This window comes from Prionailurus viverrinus, chromosome B1, assembly GCF_022837055.1.
Source record: "Prionailurus viverrinus isolate Anna chromosome B1, UM_Priviv_1.0, whole genome shotgun sequence".
Lineage (NCBI taxonomy): Eukaryota > Metazoa > Chordata > Mammalia > Carnivora > Felidae > Prionailurus > Prionailurus viverrinus.
This window is the reverse complement of record NC_062564.1, coordinates 49472624-49490477: the sequence shown is the minus strand read 5'-3', so window position 1 is coordinate 49490477 and position 17854 is coordinate 49472624. Positions and strand designations below refer to the sequence as shown.

The 17854-nt window shown below is 43.6% G+C and overlaps 1 protein-coding gene across 12 annotated transcripts in view; it reads left to right on the top strand.

Annotated features, from left to right (window-relative positions):
- The window catches only part of NUGGC (nuclear GTPase, germinal center associated), a 65290-nt gene that overhangs the window by 38577 nt on the left and 8859 nt on the right, over nt 1-17854 (top strand). For 7 of the 12 annotated variants that reach the window (XM_047856933.1, XM_047856932.1, XM_047856929.1 and 4 more), the window contains 7 exons: nt 4015-4179; nt 7900-8057; nt 9775-9913; nt 11097-11205; nt 11910-12046; nt 14298-14388; nt 16765-17415. In XM_047856933.1, coding sequence (XP_047712889.1) covers nt 4015-4179; nt 7900-8057; nt 9775-9913; nt 11097-11205; nt 11910-12046; nt 14298-14388; nt 16765-16904 — 939 coding nt within the window. In that variant the 3' untranslated portion in view covers nt 16905-17415. Of the gene's footprint in view, nt 1-4014; nt 4180-7899; nt 8058-9774; nt 9914-11096; nt 11206-11909; nt 12047-14297; nt 14389-16764; nt 17417-17854 lie in introns of those variants that run through there. The other 5 variants (XM_047856937.1, XM_047856938.1, XM_047856934.1 and 2 more) reach the window with 4 other exon arrangements.

The window sequence follows — 17854 nt, the reverse complement described above, 5'->3', positions numbered from 1 at the left end:
CCAAAAATTTTTTCATCTGTCTATGGATTTCCCTTATGCCTTGGTGCCATCAGAATCTCAAACTCAGAGCAGCCTAGCAAAATAATGTGAGGAAGGGATCTAGGAGGGACATTCAGCAAAGAGTTTATGTATTTATCTTCATGATCTAGAATGCAGACCTTCTGAATGGCCAGTTCAAAATTACTTTTCTCATAGTAATGGACAAATTTATCTCTTTGGTGGGTGGCTCTTTTTTTTTTTTTTACCCTAAAATAAGATGGATAGGCTGCTAGGTTAGAGGTTGGGGAGAGTTTGGGAGAAAGATCTGTTGCTACAATCAGTCACCAAGTGCACTGCTTCTTTGTGAGGGACTGAATATACAAGTAGGAAGTCATATGTTAAACCAGAACCCTGGGGGCACCTGGGTAGCTTAGTTTTTTAAGTGTCTGACTCTCGGTTTTGGCTCCGGTCATGAGCTCACAGTTCATGGGTTCTGGCCCCGTATTGGGCTCTACACTCGCAGTGCAGAACCTGCTTGGGATTCTTTCTTTCTCTCTCTCTCTCTCTACCCCTCCCCTGCTCTCACTCTATCAAGATAAATAAATAAACTTAAAAAAAAACAAAAAAATCAGAACTCTGACTCACAGCCTGTAGCCACCTGCCTAGGAAACCAGCCCCTTATCTACAATAATGAGCTTGGGAGGGCAGCCTGCTAAAAGTTAGACTCATAGGGAGTCAGACTGCTATCTGACTCCAAGAAGCTAAGCAATAATGTCTATAACAATTAGCCCCAAATGGGCTGATGGGTTAATAATCGACAACTTTCCTAATCTACATCCCTGCTTCCAGCCAGAGAAGCCAAATATGCACCCTACCGAATCATATAGGATCCTTGCTTCTAGTTAGCCCACCCACAGCTTCCCTGTGCCAGCGGCCTCAGATGGGAGCATACCTGAAGACTTCCCACTCCTCTGCTTGCCTTTGAGTCTCTGCCAAACCCAAGTGATGGTGGCTGACTCTCTTGCTACAGCAAGTTCTGAATAAATAGCCTTTGCAGGTTCTCATTTGGTTGGTGTTTATTTTCACACTTGCTTTCAGCCATCAGATTTGCACAACCAAACTGTCCAATTTCTTGTCATGCAGAAGGAGGTAGGGCCAGAGAAAGTGAACCAGTAGGGCTCTATGAGAGTTCAAGGGGCTGGTCCTGAGAATGTGGGTAGGTATACCCAGTTTGGCCCCATGGAGTGGCCAGGAGGAGCAAATAATGGGGACCTGACCTCAATGTGAAGAGTAAGCAATGCCAACTGTAGACGGCATCTGCAGTTTTGGTCAAATATCTACATTAAAAAAATTCTATATAAAAGTGATATATAGAGAGAGGTTCCCTGTCTTTTTTATCATGTTTCTTATGCCTCATTTTGGCTTAGTTCTGTGACAAAAAAAAAAAAAAAAAACCCAAAAGCTAAAAAAATAAAACAAAGCATAAAACAACCTCCTGGAATCTGAGATTCTCTAATTTGACTTTGTCCTCTGAAATACCAGGGAAGCATTTGACCTTCTAACTTCCCGAAAAAGTTCTTCGGGGTGAAAATCGCCTCTCTGCCCAACAAAAGATTGCTTTTGGAAGTGCTGATGGAAAACAAATCAGATGTGGTGCCGTGTGCGGTTGGTTTGTTTTACAAACACAAGGACAAGGCATTTTGCAATCAAACTCAGAAGTGCCGCCCCCCCCCCCCCCCCCCCCCCCCCCCGCCTTCATGCTCTCCTCTGCTGAGGCAGAGGGGCAGCCCATGTGGGGATGAAATACCATCCTTGCAGCCAGACTGTAGGCGACAGCAAACACAGGGCAGGGAGCCGGTTGGCGCTTCTCGGGTAGCCCTTCAGATAGCCTTTTGCCAGCATTTTCCCTCAAAATTCTTTGGCCTCAGATATTGGTCTCAGTCTTTGTTCATTGATGGAAAGTTGGAAGGCAAGAGTTTTGTCAGTTCCTTTGCATTCTGAAAAAAAAAAAAAAATCAAACCTAAGAATGTGGTGGTATATCAGTTTTAAGATTATGATTCAAACCAAAAAATAGAGAGTTTGCATAGTGATTTTAAATGAACAGGGATCTAGTCATTATTTTTATGAATCAGTAGGAAGTTCATTATGACATCTCAGTGTTGAATGAGCCCTGTGTTTATTCATAGTAAATACCAGCTTTTCCTCTTCTAATTGTTCCTTTATTCCCAGACCTGCTCTTTCTTATCATTCTTTTGTTTATTCAACAAAGATTTGTTGAGGGTGAGCCTTTGTGAGAATCTTGCCCATAGAGTTTCCATTGGTGACTCCTTTCTTATTTCCTTTTGATCACCAGTGACACCAAAAACTCAAAAGAATCCAGAAGGCATTCTGAAAGAAAAGTATGGCTTATAGAATTCTTACTGGTGAAAAACTATGGGAATCCCCAGGGTTCGCTGAAAGCTGAATAGTCTCCATAAACTTTAAAACTCGTCTGCTCTAAGACTTACAGAGTGTGGGAGTTTGAGGAACACCTGTTGTCCGGAACATTCAACCTCATTCACTTCAATAAAATCAAGATCCAGAAAAGCTCAGTCATTTGTATAAGGTCACACATCAATTTGAGAGCTATTTCTGTCATCACATTTGGAATAGAATTTAAGGGGTGCCTGGGTGGCGCAGTTGGTTAAGCGTCCGACTTCAGCCAGGTCACGATCTCGCGGTCCGTGAGTTTGAGCCCCGTCAGGCTCTGGGCTGATGGCTCGGAGCCTGGAGCCTGTTTCCGATTCTGTGTCTCCCTCTCTCTCTGCCCCTCCCCCATTCATGCTCTGTCTCTCTCTGTCCCAAAAAATAAAATAAAAAACGTTGGAATAGTATTTAAAAGCCCACGTTGTCTAACAGTCTCTCTGGGGCGTTCGTTCACTCCAAATTGTTTGTCAGCCACACATCCTGTGCCATGCCTCAGAATAAACAAACATGAATAACACTGTCCGTGGATCCTTCAGTGAGTTCCAAGTCTAGGGAAGAATATATGGGATGGGACTGACATAGCACAGCAGGAGGAAGGCTGGAACACAGGGATGTACGAAAAGCAATGGAAGCACAAGAAAGAGAGCGCCAGTTCCACCACATGGGTGCTTTGGAGCTTTGTCTGGAAGGATGGGAAGCTTGTGCAAAGGCATGGGGTCACAAAAGGGATGACACATTTGGGAAATGGTAGTGCATTCAGGAGCAGATACCCTGGGATAGGATGACATCTTGGGCAAACAGAGAGCTGGTGGTGCTGGAGAAGTTGGTTGAGACCTGGCTATAAAGAGCCTTAAGTGCTGAGCTAAGTAGTATGGCTTCCGTCTGCTGCAGGCACTGTGGGGTCCCCCAAGATTCTCACACAGGGAACAACACGACACAATTCCCAATTTGGAACCTAGGGGTCAAGGCTACCTCTCCCTTGTATCATTTCAGTAGATCTTTTCCTCCTTGATTAGACTGTATTCTCCTTTGAAGAAAAGGCCTTGTCTTTATTGTTTTGTCCTGTAGCTTTGTTATTCAAAGTATGGCCCAGGGCCCAGAAGAGCAGCATCACCTGGGGGCTTGCTGGAAATGTAGAATCTCAGGTTTTGGGATTTGACCAAATTCTCCCTGTGATTTGCACACATGTTAAAGTTTGAGAAACACTATCCTCAAAAACTGTTTTGGGCCCAGTCAAAATCCACTAAATGTTAGTAGAATCAGATGTCAATGAAAAATATGTTTTAACAGCAATTGGATTTTTATTCTACCAGTTATTCCCTCGAAAAGCCTAATGGTTTACACTCCCAAAGTAAGTTGCAGGAGGCATATATTTATTGTGTTCTCCAATCCACAAAACTTAAGATTTGTGCACTGAGAGGTGCTTTACTGGGACAATAGAAATCATCTGAGGGTGATTAGCTCAGGCTAAATCTTGTGTTGGTGGATGAGCATAAAGGAAGCAAAGTTTGAGAGAAAGTGTCCTTAGAGAGGAGGTGGCCTTATGCTTCTCTGACCCTTGTCCCTAGAACGAATTCTTGCACATGAGTGGCCTGCGGAGATTTGTGGAAGAGAAGATACAGCTTCTGGAGAAGGTCATTGACCAGTGCTTTGCCCACATCAAACAGCCTCTGCAAGAAGGAGTCAGAAATGCCAAGGCTTCCTACCGACGGATCCTCGGGACATGCCTGGTGGTGAGTGACCCTTTCCAGGGAGGACCTGTAATATTCGGTGACATCTGCCTTACCTCCAAGCTCTTTTTGCACTATTCCATGGCCTTTGAAGGAACTAAAAAGCTAAAAGAGAGTAGGAGAGGGTGAAAATTGCATACAAGAAAGCATGTAGTGAGAACTGCCCAATTGTACATGGTGAGGAAAGAGTGCATGGTTCAGTGGAGTTGAGCTGGAATTTTGGATCTGAGGTCTTTCTACCCATCATCCACTGTGTAGCCCTGGGTGAGGCCTGAAACCCATTTAAGCTTGTAGGTTTTTTCTTCTGCAAAATGAGGTGCTAAATACTTGCCCTACCTATCTTAACGGGGTTGATATAAATGTCAATTCGATTACACAGTAAGGAAACATCTTGAACCCTCTCACTAGGCATGCAAATTGTTTTATCTTTTAATTACTTATATGGGCTTTCTGAGGGATAAAAATGTAAGTGCCAGGCTTTATTTGTCTAAGGCTAAGGGGTGGGGGAAAAAGGTGTATCGTATTAGTTGGCTAGGGCTGCATAACATAAAATATCATAGACTGGGTGGTTTAAATGGCAGGCATTTATTCTGACAGTTGTGAAGGTTAGAAGTTCAAGATCAAAGCAGTGCAAGGTTGGTTTCTCCTGGGGCCTCTGTTTTTGGCTTGCAAAAGGCCACCTTCTAGCTGTGTTCTCCCATGGTCTTTTCTCTATGTGTGCCTCCCTGGCATCTCTCTCTCTTTGTATAAGGACAGCTGTCCAATAAGATCAGGACCCACCCGTTAAGTCCTCGTTTAACCCTAATTACCTCCCTAAAGGCCCTATCTCCAAATGTAGTCACATCAGGGTCAGGGCTTGAACATGTTGATTCAGAGGGATACAGTTCACTCCATAACACCTGTTAAGAGTAAAAAGTGATGCACAACACTGCTCATGTGACAAAGATGATACAGAAGTATCTAGAGCTGGGAGTAGCACCTAGATTGTATGTTGTTGCCATTGTTTTAATATGAGTTGGAAAGCTAGAACGTTAGCAGAGAAAAGGTGGTGTGTAATGGGGCTCTACATTTCCGCGGGCTTTTTTATATACACAGATGATACCACCTTTCTAGCATATGATCTCATCTGGGTGTTCTTACCTGCATGGCTTTCATAAGAGTTTGTTTTGGGATCTAGATCAGTAGGTATGTGACGTGACTGGGATGAGAGGGAAGGAGATGCCTCTGGTATCGGACAGAGAGAAAACGCTAGAAAACTGAAAGCTAAAACAGTAAAGAAGTGGGAATGATCGTGGGATCATCAGAGAGGACTCTCAGATTTCTGACATAGGAGAAGGGGAGGTGGCATGCCTTCCGTGTGGAAGCGGGCAGCTGAGTGTCCGTGAATACAGTATGTGCACGAGCATTCGCTCATGCCTTCAGCAAACGTGGAAGAAATGCTGACTCTGGGCATCACTGATTAAGTCCTCACAACAATTCCAGGTGGTAAACACTCTTATTAGTTTCACTTTATGGCCTTACAGAGGCTGAACAACTCGTCCATGGCCACATATGGGATCCACATCTACTGTAGGCCTGTCTATTTTCAGAGCCTGGATGCCCAACCCCTACACTTGCCTATTGCATCTCTGCAAACGATTGCAGCTACTTGTGATTGCCAACCAGTTACGTGATTCAACATTTGTAAATCCCCACAAAAGTATTGAAGTCTGTCTAATAGCCAGCATCGCCTTGCCAACTCTGGAGTGAGCCTCCTTAGGAGTGGGTCCTCTGGCCCCATTCTGGTGACTGTAACCCCAGCCAGTGCCTGACGGAGCCTCATGGAGAAGACCTGAGCCAGCACTGGCCCGCTCTTGGGAAAGGTCAGCCTATGCATGCGGTCTTTCAATCCCCACTTGGCCACATAAGAATGGGCCTTGGGCCTGGACCACTTCCTTACCAAGAGATAAAGAGCCCTCACAGCCTGTCCTGGGCTTATCGCCTTGTGTGGAAATATTCTTCCCTGTTTTATGCTCAGTGTGTAGTTCTTTGTTCTGCTTAGTATAGGCGGCCAAGGCCCTTGGGCTAGCTCCCAGTTTTCTGTATTTCAGATCCTGTGGGGGAGGGCGTGGGTCCTTCTACACTGTGGGATCCCATATTGTGGGATCACCTGCATTGGCTGTGGAGGGGGTCTGCTGGCCACAGGGACCCGTGTGTTGCAAAGGGCTGGATCTTGTGCACACTTTTTCTCCTCTTGCTGTAAGTAAATGCTGTACTGCCTGAGCCTAGTGTGAATATTGTCTGTTCTCAGTGACCTTGAATCATGTACTTGTCTCTTTTCTGGGTGGTGTTTATCTTCCTTTTAACCTTGGCCACACAGTCTGGCCATCTAGTGAACAGTGAAACAGCAACTGAGCTATATCTGAATTCCTGATATGGTGAGAGATAATAAATAATTGCTTATTTATTTCATCAGGCCTGGGGTAAGTAAGTGACTCTGGGGAGAACTGTTTCTATATGATGGTAAAAGATCCCAGATCACCAAAAGTGAGTAAGTAGGTTCTGAGAAAGCAAAGGCACAAAGCGGAGACCATTCCTTTGAGACAATTTGCTCATAGAAGGAACATCTTCAGACCTTCGCTAGGATGTCATCCCGTGAACTGTCCCCTGTCTCACCAGTTCTTAAATGGTGTTTTTCTCTGTAACTACAGACATGTCTGAGGTGTCTTGGATAGGACACTTTCCTCTGTGATCAGAAATTTGGGCAAACATTATATGTTACCATCATATTATTATGTAACATAGTAAACTAACCTACATATCTAACCAGAAGAGAATGGTAAAATAAATTGGGATACATCCACATGATATTATGTGGTTATTGAAACAATTTTTGCAGGCATTTACAATGACTTGAGGAAATGTTCATGTTATACTATTAAGTGAAAAGAGCAGAATATTAAAATGAATATATATATATATATATATATATATATATATAGTATGATGCCAATTGTATTATGCTACATGACCATGCACATGAAACAGATTTCCTTAAAGCATATATCATTGATTGATCACAAGGACCTCCACTAAAATTTTGGTCAGTGCAAATATATTTTTATTCCCCTTACTAAGAATCACCATCTGGCTAAGATTTATCAATGTCTCGTGTGGCTCTAGCTTCATTGTATGTTTTTTGCCTCTGATTTTTGAATTTATTTCTCTGGGAAAAAATGTTATGAAGACGTACAAATCAAATTACATTTTATAAGGCATTCAACAAAAAGTATTTAAAAACTTGGACTATGCTTGGAAGGTCTGAAACATATACTCCCAGTAGGGTCATAGCACATTTTCATTTAATAATTGTTCATTTAAGCACTACTTACTTATGCTGTTGCCAGATGGTAAGAACATCAAGGCAGATAAGACACTGTTTGTGTCCACAAGGAGCAGCTGTTCTGGTAGAGAAGTGCAATGAGTAAACAGATAAATAGAAACTGTATGAGGAGACTTGTGATCAAGGAAGCACAAGACGCTCCGGAAGCCAGGGCAGCCGCCAACTCAGGCGTGACTGCTGTGCCCTCTGTCTGGCTCAAGAGTATGCTGAAACATGAAGCTGTCCCTTCTCTTCCCTGTGATTCTTGGTCATAGCCTGTGGCCAAAGGCAATACAATTCTGATCCTGTGACATTGTAGTTAATGTTTACTAACTCTATTAACTTATTGTTTAATTATCTAGAGGAGTAGAGGAAACCAGGGCTTTCATCAGACTCTGAAAGCTGTTTGCCTGAAAAATGGCATCTATGCCTCCAGGACTCTTGCAAGAATAGATCTGAACGAAGCCATCACTCAGCCCATCTATGACCAGATCGATCCCGTTTTTGGAGGCATTTTTAGGTAAAAGATCCTTTCTCTTGCCCCTTTGTGAACAAACATCTGAAGAGCATTGGGCTGGAGTCTCCGCTTTATAAGAATTTGTACTTTGGATCTGGAAGCGTGAAGAGTAGCTTGCAAGTTGAGGAGGAAAGCTTAGTCTCTGGAAAAACACAAAAGCCTTCTTGGTTTGGTTAGTTAATTTCTCGTGGCGACCTGGAGTACAGATGGAGATGTTACTTTTAGACTAATATTATGATTCCCATTATTTTTCAAATATCTCATACATGCAGCAAGGGATACATTTTCTTATGGATCTGAGCCCAGGACAGGTTATTTTGGTTGGAGAGTGTGGAGTTAAGCAAACACATGGCCTTTGCAAATTTCCCCAAATGCAAAACTGCAAAGTGGCTGACTGATGACTCTGTGTTTGTTTTTGACATACTGCATGCTTGCTGACTTACTAGCTGTCTGAGCTTCATGGTGCCTCCTCCTTCCCTCCTTCCTTGACCTCTAATCCTTTTCTCCACCTACAGAAACAGAATTTCCTAATCCCTTAGTGCAAGAGCCTGCCCCCAGCCTCCTTCCTTGGCCTCTGGCATTTCACCGCCTGCTGCTGCTCGAACCATTCTACCTTTGCTTGATTCTTACTCGGTGTTCCCCTACTCTGCCCCCAACTTCCTTTAACTCCTTTGGGGTCATGCCATTCCATCTACCCTATCTCAGTTTACAAGTCTGTAGGATAAACTCCAAATTATTTACAACGGCATTCAAGACATCCCACCTGCCTCTAACTGGCCTTTCCACTCTATCCCAGTCCTGTTGCTCAGTACCAGCCTCCTGCTTCAGCCAGCCTGGAGGGTAGCAAAGAGCAAGCGAGATGTACCAGGAACTGTGCTAAGCTCTGTGCGCACATGATCTCATCAGATCCTCTCAATAACCCTCTGAAGGGCCTTCTGTCTATCTACAAGTGGACAAGCTGAGATTTAGAGGACTTTGGACAGCTTTCCCAATGTCAGTCAGCTCTTAAGTAGAGAGCTAGGAGTTCAAGTCTATGCTCTCTCCTCTATAACCTGCTGCTTCTTCCTCCTGGGATGTTCTGAAAATTTTGTTCACTACGTTGTCCCCATGGGGAATAGCCCTTCCTTATTTTCACTTCCCTAAATCTTATCCATCTTTTAAAATGTAGTTCAGGGGTGTCTGCGTGTCTCAGCCCTTTGAACATCCAACTCTTGATTTCAGCTCAGGTCACAATCTCATGCCCCATGTTAGGCTCTGCAGTGAGAACCCAGAGCCTGCTTGGGATTCTTGCTCTCCTTCTGTCTCTCTGTCTCTCTCCTTCATTCTCTCTCTCTCTCAAAATAAATAAACATTAAAAAAAATGTAGTTTAAGTCCCACACTTGCAAATGGAAACACCTTGGCAGTGGGAAGACTGACCTTTGAGGCTAAACAGATCACTGTACAAAGTAGCCTGGCTCTGCCACTTGCTAGCTGTGTGACTGTGAACACAACAGCTGTCTTCTCTGAACCTCAGTTTTCTTGTCTGGAAAGTGGGTTTCACAGACTTTTAGGTGCAGGACCTGGCACAGAACAGTGCCTGGCACCAGTAGGAATTCAGTACCTATTCATTCTCATCCCCCTGTCTTAAAAGTGAATAAAAGGATACCAGCTAGTTTCCCTTTGTTTTAGCCCCACGGTGGCCACGTTGTCTCTTAACGTTTTATGCTGTTTCTTCTGTAGAGCTGGAAAGCCCACTGGGTCAGCATTGCTGCCTCACGTAGAAGCTTTTAAGCACTCTCTACAGGAGAAAATGATGGAAATTGGAATAAGAAGTGGCTGGAAATATGATAGTGACAAAAAAAGTTTTCTGATCCAGGAGGTAAGATCCCTGTAAAACGAAGAGGGCAGTGACGTTGGGCAGTGGCTTTCTTACCAGCAGGATTCCAGAAGTATTGCATGTCTCTCCCCCCTGCTCTCCTGGAGTGCCAAGGTCTGGGCACGTCTTGTAGCAAGTGCTGTGAGACACGACACACAGTGTGTGGGATGGCCCTTAGACTGCCATGAGGATGTAGGACGGGACACCAAGCCAGCTCTATGCCACTGGGAAGCAACCAGCACTAAGTGCCGAGGTTGGAAAGGAGACTCAGTTCCCAAGAAGAATATTCAAAGAATCTTTAGAGGCACAAACATTTGAATCCACCTGTAACATCCACTTGTAACTGACCTTCAATCATTTTTGCCAATATTATAAAGTCATTAGTCACAGCAATGAAGCTTAAAGAAGAGTCTTTTTTTTTTTGTACATCATTTGTTAGTTTTGAGTCCTCAAGACTCTTGTCTGTGACCCATTTTCCTCTAGCCTGTCTTAGTCTATTCAGGATGCTATAACAAAATGCTGTAAATGAGGTAGGGTATACACAACAGAAATTTATTCCTCACAGGAGGCTGGAAGTACAAGGTCAAGGCGCAGGCAGAGTTGGTGGCTGGTGAGGGTCCACTTCCCAGTTCATATATGATGGTCTTCTCACCATCACCTCACCTTAGCAGGGGCAAAGGAACTTGCTAGAGTCTCTTCCATAAAGGGAATAGTCTCAATTATGAGGGCTGCCTGCTCATGACCTAGTCACCTCCCAAAGGCCCCACCTCCTAATGCTATCACCTTGGGGGTTAGGGTTTTAACATACAAATTTTGGGTGGACACGAATGTTCAGCCCATAGCACAAGCACAGCCCGAATTACACAGCAACACTAGAGAACTATCCTGTTCTCACATCCTCCCCCTAAGAGGGCCTATTGACCACCTTGCACGTGCCTGAGTTCAACTCAGCAAATATTTGAGTCATTTGTAAGTGCCAGGCATGGTAGGAAACACTTTGATGCTAAGATGCTAAGATGCTAAGACAGAGTTCCTGCCTATGAGAAGCTCACAGCCTCATTGGGGAAATGACATGGAAACAGCCAAGCATAACATAAAGCAGAAGGAAATGGTGGCCACACACAGGAACACCCACTTCTATCGAAGGAATTGTCACAAATGGCCTTTTGTTAATGTGGATTCTCAGATAAGTGCCATCCTGGGAGGCCTGGAAGATTACATCCTCAGAAAGAAGAGGAGGATCTATGAGTCTCTCACCACCTCTGTTCAGAGCGACCTGAAGGCCTGTTATGAAGGTGGGCACTCCAGAGGGCAACATGTCTATTTCCTCTGGGGTCTGTCAGCTCCTTCAGCGTCCTTTTCTTCTGCTCTCCTCTCAAAGTATTTGTCCTCCTGCGTCCTAAATCCCTCTCATACTCTTAGTCCACAAATTGAAAACCAAATAACTTTAAGGGTCAGGGGACAGGTGACCCATGAATCAGTTTTATCTGTGTGTTTCCAGTGCTTTCTGCCCACCCTGTGTCTATTCACCCTGCTTCTCCTCTCCTCGCTGCATCTCACCTGGTTAAACTATTGAATCCACTATCTGATTCTCATTCTTATTCCCTTTAAGTATTTGTAAACCTACCTTCCAGCTCCTTCTGGTTTTGGCGGTCCCATTGTTTTTTTCTGGTCATGGTGGTGGGGGGGGGGGTGCATGGGAATTTTGTAAACTTCTGCTTAATTCATCCGTTAGATTTTCTGAATGACAGTTATCTAAATTCTGAGAGTGCTGATCTTTTGTATCATATTATGATTAAACAACTTCCACTGTGTGGAAAATGGTGCCACATATATGAATATATGTGTGTGTATGTCCATATGTATGTGTGTGTCTGTGTACACATACATATATGTGTGCATACATAGTTTTTGTTTGTTTGCTTGCCTTTCTTTCTGATGCTAAAGATTTCTCTGCAAGTCCTTGTTGTGGTGTGACTGTAGCTATCATTTTTGCCAGAGGCCGCTCAGATTGCTGGCAAAAAAGCGTGTGAGAGAATGAAAGACGTCATCAGGAGAGGGGTGGACCGGCAGGTGGCCGAGGGCATGTTTGAAAGGGCTCAAGAAAGAATGCAGCACCAATTTCAACAACTGAAGGTATTCAACACCCACAGTCTGAATTCCAGCCCCAAAGAGGCTTCTTGGAGGGAGCCAAAGAAGCAGGGGCGGTGGAAGAGGTGGTAGTCATTTGGGTCCAAAAAGAGCTGATACCTTCTGTAAAGTGGCCCCAACTGATGCCTATGATGCCAGGAGAAGAGCCCAGCTGGTACTTGGCATTCCCCCTTCCCCACCACTGCATCCTGGTGTTGGGGTCTCTCTGGGACTGTGACTTCAGAAATGCAGCCCCTCCGGCTCTCTCTCCTGTCTTTCCTCTTTACCAGGTCACCAGCAGAACAACGGTAATAGGGGTCCTTAAGCTTTTGACATAGCTCATTTAACCCCCAGCGAGCCTGGGAGGTAGGGACTATTATTGTTCTCATTTTACAGATAAGAAAACTGAGGTAGAGAGAGAGAGAGGTATAGCGACAGGCCACATAGTTACTAAGTTGTAGAGCCAGGTTTGGGACTAGGTAACCCAGCTCCAGCGTCTCTGTCTCTGACAATAGCATAATCTCCAGATGGATTTTTTGAAATGAGGGAAATGTCTAGTCTACATGAAACATCAATAAATAAATGCCAATAAACTATCATAGGTCAGTCACCTTTGACACCTAGCATAGATTTAGGTCTGATTCTATCTCAGAAAACAGTTCTAAGAGTTTCCTTGAATCTAATGCTTCTGTCAAGTACACTTGAGCCATCTTGTCTCAGCTCTGGGTCTCTTTGCTTGCCACCCCCCTCCCAAGTAATAAAAATTCTTTGTTTTAGTCCGAGCCACTGTTGGCCTCTCCATGGCCATGTGCATTTCCAAATTCTTCTGCCTCAGTCCAGACTTAGCTGACCCTCTCCTAAGCTGGCTACCTGTTATTTCCATTCACCTCTCAACCAACCTACTTCCTGAAATGTGTGCAACTTACTTAAGCTCAGTCTTGTGTCCCCCACCCAGAACCCTACCCCACCCCACTGCAGTTTTGGAAAAATACCATTCTCTATAATACAAAGTGTACAGTTTCTCTCAGAATGAGCTAAGAGGTGTTTTGTTTGCCAGTAGCAGTTTACTTTCTGTCATTTAATATGTTATCATAGTCTACAAATACTTGCATAAAATTGGCCAAACTCTACAGCATGCAGTCCCCATTTGGTATATGGAAATTGGCCCTGGGGCACCTGGGTGGCTCAGTTGGTTAGGCGTCTGAATCTTGGTTTTGGCTCAGGTCATGATCTCATGGTTTGTGGGTTCAAGTCCTGCGTTGGGCTCTGCTCTGACAGCACAGAGCCTGCTGGGATTGTCTCTCTCCCTCTCTCTTTGCTCCTTCCCTGCTGATGCCCCCTCTCTCTCTCACTCAAAAATAAATAAATTTTAAGAAAAGAAATTAGTTCTTATCATACCCCCCAAAAACAATGCCACTAAAAAAAAATGATTAGTACGTTGATCATATACAAATGCATCTTAAATGACAGAAATGTGGGAAGTTGAAAGTGGGCAAAGACACAGAGTGACCCCATTCCTTGATCTTATGGACAAGGAGGCTGAAGCCCAGAGGGCCTGTGTTACTAGCTCAAGGCTCACAGCTAGAGCTGGGACTAGAGCTTAGGGTTCTTGGCCTGGTGTGTTGAAGAAAAAAACAAGAGTCAGGAGACCCAGGCTCAAAATACTATGTCAGTCTAGATGAAAGAGTCAGGTGTTTTTCAGAGGTAGACAAGAGATGGTTAGAAGAGGGAAAACGGTTTGCATTCATAGAAGGACTGATATAAGAAAGAAGAAATTTCTCAGGCAGTTGGGACGAAGAATCAGGAATGTCAAATATGATGTGCTGCACAAAGCAGGTATTCAATAAACATCTTTCCAGTGACTAAATGCACGATAGCATCGCGGGCTAGTGACCAGCTCTTTTTTTCTTTTTCCATCTCTGCGATTGCTGTTTTCTCCCCACTGCCCCTCCCCCCCACCTCCATGAAGCCTCCTTAGCTCCTGACTCAATTGGTCAGCACCAGAGAGGTCCAATCACATATGAATCTTGATAGACAGGAAAGGAGATGCTGAGACAAGTAGGACCCCACACAAATGTTGCTCTGAGGGTTCCTGAGCCACTTGCTGCACTCTAAAGTAGCCCACTCTTGGAACTGACTTTGATTTTGGCACCCCCAGTCTGCACAATTTGTGGGGGATTGGTTGGGGTCCCTTTCCTAAGATAACTTTTCCTTGGACTGTGCCTTCCTAACAGAATGACCATGCTTTGTTGTATAGAATGGAATCACGGAGAAGGTGAAGGGAAGTATCGCCACCATGCTGACCCTTGCTTCATCCCAGGGGGATGGTCTCTACAAGGAGCTTGCAGGTAAATACATAAAACTTTTGCATAAGCGATGACCTTGTGGGCACCCCTAGCTGTGGTTGCTCTTTGCTGGATTTAAAGAAATCAATTAGGAAGAATTTCCAGGGCATGGGATAGAGATGATGATGACGATGATGATGATGATGATGATGATGATGATGATGATGAAAACAATGACTACCCCACCCTTTGCTGAGCACCCGCCCAAGACCATGCATTATACTCGGGCTCTGTGTGCAGCATCTCGGATAATTCTCATGTTAGCCCTCAGAGGGAGATGCTGTTGCTCCCTTTTGCACACGCGGAAACAGAGACTCAGGTTAGATTATGTACCCAAGGATCTGTGGCTGGAAAGTGGCAAATTCAAATCGATACCTCTGCTCTGCAGTCTCCATAAATCCATTGTTTTGAGTACGTACCTTTTCATGAAAAGCTTCATATTCTGCTGGTGGTAGAGAAAGGTTTCTCTTCATGGACCAGGAGCCTGAGAATGCAACAGCAGCTGCCAGCAACCATCTCTATTCCATGCCATGAGCTCCCCCAGGCCTCCTGGTGTGAACTGGAGGGTATAAACTGGTACAAAAAGCAATCGGGACATTTGTAGTCAAGTCAAAAATGCACATATCCTTTGACCCAGCAATCCTAATTCCAGGAATCTATCCTGTGGTATCCTCATACATGAGAAGAATGGCACGTGGACAGGGTTATTCAGGGCACCATTGTTTTAGGATGGCAAACATTGGAACAACTCCAATATCCATCAGTAGAGCATTGGTTAAGTTAACTTAGGTACACAACTAGGGGAGGACCATGCAATTGTTAGAAAGAATAAAGTGGCTTTTTATACAGAGTTAGTGGTGTGAAACAATCTCCAAAACATGTAAAGTGAAAAAGAGCAAGGTGAGAAACTGTGTGGAATACATTGCCATCTATGAGAGAAAAAAAGGAAACACGTATGTATATGCATACAAATTTCCATGGGATACACAAGAAACTGTCCACACTGGTTGTCTCTAAGGAGAGGAACTAGGAGCCTGGAGGACACAGAGGACGGGAGACTTATTTTTCACTCCATTTGTTTTGTGCCTTTTAATTGTTAAACTCTGCGCACAAGTGCCTGCTGGGAAAAAAATGGATCTGATGCCATTGCTGTATATCATTGGATATGTCATGGTGAAAGTGGTCGGAGCTATTTGTACAGTAAAAGCCACAGTTGCTGCTTCTAACCATCTGTCTTACACATATCTCTTGCTGTGGAAATGATTATTCCCCATCTCAGGTTGGTTAGACAGACATCTAACCTGTTCCTAATGGTCTCTTGGGAAGGTGATACAACACCCTCTCACTCTACTTTATGGAACTCTCTTATGACCTTCTGTCTAGGCCTTCACAGGAGCCTGTTTTAAGATTACAGTCATCCAGTTGTGTCTTCCTTAAAGAACTCCTGCTCACCAAAAGTCTTCCAACTATCTAGGTCTCCCACACAAAAAAATGTTCCCCTGAGTTTAATGTAAATTGCTCCTGCCATAATTTAAGATCATTTCCCTTTCTTCCCATCAATAATAAAATATATACTATGAGGGAGTACTGTGCCAGAGGACAGAGGTCTAAAACAGTCTCTGCTCTGAGTATTACTTGGTTGGTAAAAAGATGTGTGAGAATATAAATTAAAATAGTAAAATGGAAATTCCCTCTTTCCTGGAGGAGACCAAGATATTGATCTAGCCAGGCCTTCCACTAATTAGATGAGGCCCACCCACATTGTAAAGGACAGTCTGCTTTTCTCAAGGTCTAATGATTTAAATGTAAATCTCATCCAAAAATATGTTCACAGAAACATCCAGAATAATGTTTGGCCAAATAACTGGACACCATAGCCCAGACAAGTTGACACATAAAATTAGCCATTATAAGGATATATGATTGCAGATCACAACATGAAAACCCGAGCTAAGATGTCAAAACAGCAAATTCACTTAGAATGAGAACTGCTGGGAGCAGGGGGATCAGGGGAAGGAGAGAGAAGCCTGGAGAGGACTGAGGGGGAGGTTTGTTGTGTAGGTGGGCTTGGTATCTCCTTCCCCTGAGCTCTTGTGAAGACTCGGTGATTTCCTAGATCATTTTATGTGTTGGTTTGTGTTTCTTTTGAAGGGTGACTGCTATGCTGAGATAAGCCTTAAGAGCCAGAATGCCCAGTTTGATCAGGCTTTTTATACAATAAATTGATCAGATGAACCATCTGATCTCTAAGTCCATTCCAGATGTCACATTTTGGGAAAAGTGACCCAGGTCCTAGCAAGATTCTCAGGAGGTCTGTTTTCTGGGGACATTTCTGAAAAGGACACTAGCTCCTGATGCATGCTTTCTGCTCTTGTGTAGACGTCAAAAGTGAATACAAGGAGATGGAGAAGCTACACAGAGGCCTGAGGGAGGTGGCTGAGAACGCGGTGCTACGGAGAGGCATGCAGGATTTCCTTCTGAAGATGTCCCCGAGCAAAGTTGTTCCCCCCAAATTATAAACATAATTCATAGGGATTAGCACCAAGTAGATGAAAAACAAGCCTGGAGCCAAACAACCAGAGTTACTTGTGTTTTTAAAAATCTAATAAAGAATATCTCCCAACTGTTTGGACTTTATATACAACATACAACTCAAAATACTGTTACTTCTGGCATAAGCTGACTGCTGAATAACATTACTTCCTTTGTATTCTGTAGCCAAAAAGCATCATCTTGAATTCCTAATGGAGTTCTAAAATTTTAGGGACAAGAAGCTCATGCTTCCGCAAAGAAAAATATCAAAACATTGAACAACTTAACTATTATGGAAATAAGCGTTGCAAATAAAGCTTTAGGGACCTAATTCTACTTCCCATTTTAATATCTATGACTCTTTTGGGTAAGGAAGTAACATTGTGCCATGGAAACAACATGAATTAGAGAACAGATGAGAGACCTGGCTTTACCATTTCCCAGGAGTGTTATTTATGGTCAGCGCTTCTCAAACATTTTGATCTCAGGACCCTACACACTTGTTTGTGTGGGTTATAACTATTGATATTTACTGTATTCAAAATTAAAACTGAGAAAAATTGGAAACAATTATTTACTAATTCACTTAAACTTATTACATATTAATACAAAAATGTATTTTTAAGTTTATTTATTTTGAGAGAGAGGCAACACGAGTGAGGGAGGAGCAGAGAGAGAAAGAGAGAGAGAATCCCAAGCAGGCTCTGCACTGTCAGTGCAGAGCCCAATGTGGGGCTTGAACTCACAAACAATGGGATCATCACCTGAGCTTGAAATCAGGAGTCAGATGCTTAACCAACTGAGCCACCTGGGTACCCCCCCCCCCAAAACATATTTTTATGAAAAAACCATTTTCAAAAAATTTAGTGAGAAGAGTGACATTATTTACACTTTGGCAAATCTCTTTACTCTCTGACTTAATAAAAGACAGCTAGAT